General features: G+C 39.1%; 1 protein-coding gene across 1 annotated transcript; it reads left to right on the top strand.

Annotated features, from left to right (window-relative positions):
- The first annotated feature begins 3,250 nt into the window (after positions 1 to 3,250).
- LOC123641756 (olfactory receptor 51H1-like) lies at positions 3,251 to 4,249 on the top strand. Its single transcript, XM_045556687.1, has one exon. The coding sequence runs from the start codon at positions 3,302 to 3,304 to the stop codon at positions 4,247 to 4,249; it is 948 nt and encodes a 315-aa protein (XP_045412643.1). The 5' UTR covers positions 3,251 to 3,301.
- The last annotated feature ends 322 nt before the right edge of the window (positions 4,250 to 4,571 follow it).

Here is a 4,571-nt window from a genome sequence, read left to right as displayed (position 1 = left end):
AATGCATTAAAACAAATGAAAGAAATTATATGTGATATGTTGGAATAACAACCCAGGAAACCAAAGAAGTCCAGTAAATTCAAAGAACTTTGCCTCTGTGTTCCTGAAGGACAGAGTTCAGGCAACCATTCTCTCCAAACAAAAACAACAGTAGGCTCTAGCCCTACCGCAGGGCCAATTATAACACTATTTCATCATTGAGAGTAAGACTGGCTTTGGAGTCAGAAGCCCTGGACCCAATTTCAGCTAGAATCTTAAAACTCAGTGATTTAACATGAGGCAAATCAGTGTGTTTGCATGTGTGTGTGCATATGCAAGTGTGTATATGTTCACAACTGGCTGAGAGGATGCAAATAAAAGCAAACTGAAGAAAATGTTGAGATAAGTGTTGGCCGAAGAAAGGGCAGTCTGACAGATAAAGGAAGGGTTGGAGTTAGTAGAGAAATGGTGATGGAATAGGGATTAGCCCAGGTGGCACTGTGTAACACCCCACAAGGGATTATTTACAGAGAAGTTGTGAAATCCTTGCAGAATCATGATGGCCTCAGACACCACCAGAGGTTTGAGTTGTCTTCATAAGTGCTCTGCATGCTAATTTCAAGGAAGGGAAGGAGCCCAGTTAATTCTGCACTGGAGCACAGAGGTTGATACTGGTAACAAATTAACCTTAAAATGTTTTGTATGCCCTCTACATAAAAGCAAGCACTGTATTGAATTATTTATGTAAAATTTTTCATTAAATCCTAGCAGAAATTCTAGTGAAGGATATGATAAATACAGATGATAATAGTCTACACAGTCTCATGCAGTGCTGGAAAGCAAAGATGAAAAGAAAAAGTACAATTCAGGTGCTATTATTAGGAATAAAAGAAGGCATAGACTGTGGGGGGAGACATAGTGCATGGATAATTATAAACTAAAGATGGGATGGAAGAATACATAGGGATTTCCTTGGAAGATAGAGAAGGAGGGGGCTGAAAAGTTAAGGAAGATGAAAAGGAGAAGAAAGATGGTAGAGATAAGAATGAGGATAAAAAGGAGAAGATAGGGTAAAACACATTCAGGTAAAGAAAAGCAGAGTCAAAATAAGCATCACAGAAGGGGAAAACAGCAATCAACCATTTGCATAGAAGAACAGTGCTTCAGCAGGCCCTGGGGGTCTAGACAAAGAATATTAAAGATTTTCCAAGAAAACCTCCAGTAGGGATAAGCCAATTGATTCGTCCCAAGTGAAAGCCACCAGAATTTTTGAGATTAGGGGTCAGCAACCCAAGCAAGTGAATGGCTTTCACATAACATGAAAGTATATTTTTTGAAAGAGGCTGGGATTCTGTTAGGAAGACATAACACAACATTTGTAAGTGGACTGCACTCCCTTTCAAAGACTTTTCTGTGTCTAAGAAATCAGAATCTACAAGATAACTTTTTTGTATTCATGTTTCCCAAACAGAAAATTCTCATCCTACAGCAGAAAAATAGGAAACAAAATGAGCAGGGAAATCCACCTGGTTTTGTGTGCCTAATCCCACCCCAAGCTCAGAGTTGCCCGACCAGCCCTTGAGATGTCTTTCTCCTTTCTCACAAATACCTCGGTGAAAACAAAGATGTCCATACTATCTCTCACAGACTCCCTATTGAAGATTTTGTTTGTGGCCTCATAGAAAAATAGATTTTTTTCCTTGGTTAAAGATTTTTAATCCACATGTCGAAGATCAGAAAAGGGTTTGAGGGTATGCATGACTGCTTGAGAGAAGGTTAACATTCAATCTCCATAGCCATTCATTCATTGTTTCGTTTCTTCATTCAATTCATATGGAAAAGTTAAGATATGCTTTGCATGTATTCAAGGAGGTGATGAACAAGAAAATATTCCTTTATGTCAGGGAGTTTAATGTCAGGTAGGAGAGATAGACATTTAAAAATACTTATGCAATGTGTAACTAACTGTACTGACTTTTAAAAAGGAAAAGACCAGAAATGTGAGGACAGCATACCAAAGAGTCTTAAGCTACCTGGATATTTGAAAAAGGCTTACTTGGGAAGGGTGGATACAGGTTTTGGTTAGGCAAAGAGGGACTTTACAGGGGGTGAGGAAAAGCCTAAATAACTGGAAAGAACAAATGTAGAAACTTTATATGAGGAAATATTTCAGTGAGATCCAGGAACTTAAAGACTACAAATTTGGCTGGATTAAATAGACCAAAGGTAAGAGTAAATGACATGAATTGGTGCTGAAGAGGGAGGGGATGGATCTTCCTGTTCCTTGCAGGCTAAGAATTTTGAACTTTGTTTTAAGTACCATGGGATCCCTTAAAGTCATTTTGCTTCTGATGAATAAATTGATTTGCTATTTTTTTGGAAAAAAGTCTATTCTGACTGCAGAATGAAGAATGTGTTGGAATGGGGCACTAGTGGATGCAGTAAGATCAATTAGAGAGCTGGGAAGAAATAGAGTACATGATTTATTGGCTCAAGGAAGAGGAAGAAAGGAGATAACTTTTTTTCATGTTTTAGAGATAAGTTTGGAAATTGGTCAAGCGTTGATCTGATGAAGGAAGCATTTTTAAATATGGCTCCAAAATTTCTGACGTGTTAGGAGACTAACAAAAAGCCCTATCTGTGGCTATTCTCTTGAGCCAATAACCTTTATTCTCTGCTCCTTGCTACTTTAAAATGAGGTTATGGAAATTATAAATTGTTGAAATTTTTGAGGATTAAATGATAATATGAGCAAATTTTCCACTAATGTGTCTATTTTGCACATGCAGTTCATTACAGATACAGTGTAATAGATGCCTACGCAGGTGATTGATATATTTCTGTCTTTACATACACTAACACACACACATGGATATGTGTGGATGTGGGTTTGTGATGGCCATGGGATTGCGTGTGGGTATGTGAGTGCCAATGGTAGTGTGAATTTGGTGGGTTTTTTAAAATTTATTTAGCAAAATACTCTGTTATTAAGTCTTTGTTTCTGGCTGCTTCTTTTCTACCAAACTTTGAGAGCAACCAAAAGAGGAGTCTAATTCTCTACTATCTAAACACTTAATATTTAGTCTTATCTCCATTTTTCAGATAAAAAAATTAAATCAAAGAGAAGGGAGGTCATCACGTGTGACTTTCTAGGAGCAAAAGAAAAAAAAATTTAGATGCTAGTGTTTAGTATTATTCTTCCCTCTGCCATTCTATTTATACATTCATAAAGCCATTTACCTGTTTATATGGGAATATATTTTCAATTTAGGAGCTGTGAGCTAAGTGGGAGAGTCCAGCTTCACCAAATGGTGAGAATACCATGATGAACTTGAACTCATCACATGCCAACCACCACAGTTTCATTCTGACAGGTATCCCAGAGATGCCAGACAAGAATCCATGGATGGCTTTTCCTCTGGGATTTCTTTATGCATTAACAGTCCTGGGAAATGGTACCATCCTAGCTGTCATCAAGGTGGATCAGAGCCTCCATGAGCCTATGTACTACTTCCTCTCTATCTTGGCCATCACTGATGTGAGTCTCTCCATGTCCACCTTGCCCTCCATGCTCAGCATCTTCTGGTTCAATGCCCCTGAGATTACCTTTGACACATGCATCACACAGATGTTCTTCATCCATGTATTTGGAATAGCAGAATCAGGAGTCCTAGTGTCCATGGCCTTTGACAGATTTGTGGCCATCCGAGACCCACTACACTATGCTTCCATCCTCACCCATGGCGTTATTGGAAAGATTGGAATAGCTGCCTTCACCCGGGCAATCTGTGTGGTCTTCCCTGTGCCCTTCCTTATAAAGCGGTTACCCTTCTGCTGTTCCAATGTCTTGTCTCATTCATACTGTCTTCACCAAGACATAATGAGGCTAGCCTGTGCCAGCACTCGCGTCAATAGCCTGTATGGCCTCATTGTAGTCATCCTCAGACTGGGGCTTGATGCCCTCATCATTCTCTTGTCTTACCTACTCATCCTGAAGACTGTGCTGGGCATTGCCTCCAATGCTGAAAAGCTCAAAGCCCTCAACACCTGCCTCTCTCATGTTTGTGCTATTCTCCTCTTCTATGTCCCTTTTATTGGTGCCTCCATGATCCACAGATTTGGGAAGCATTTATCGCCAGTAGTGTACACACTCATGGCCAATATCTACCTGCTACTCCCGCCTGTGCTAAACCCCATTGTCTATAGTATGAAGACCAAACAGATAAGAAGATGGATCATCCACATTTTCCAAAGAAAGAACAGGGCCTAGTGGAATGGAATCACATGTAAGATGCAGAATAAGTAGCCACTGGAAGAACTAATATTAATGTTTCAATTTGCAGCAGTTACAATGCAGTCAAACTACACATCTGGAAAAATGCAAGGGTAGACAAAGTTTGTGGGTGAAGATACAAAACAGGTTATTCTTGTTCTGTATATACTTTATTTTGGAATGTATGAATTCGGTGTCTGGTAAACAATATCTAACCTAATTAAGTAATATTATATGCTTCTTTGAAACTGGAGGTGAGCATCAGTGAGAAAAAATTATCTATCACCTGTTTATCCAGATAATACTTATGAATGTTTAC

The sequence above is a fragment of the Lemur catta genome, chromosome 7 (assembly GCF_020740605.2).
Source record: "Lemur catta isolate mLemCat1 chromosome 7, mLemCat1.pri, whole genome shotgun sequence".
In the NCBI taxonomy this organism is placed as follows: Eukaryota; Metazoa; Chordata; class Mammalia; order Primates; family Lemuridae; genus Lemur; species Lemur catta.
Note: the sequence above shows the minus strand (reverse complement) of the source record. Positions and strands in the feature narration are given on the sequence as shown.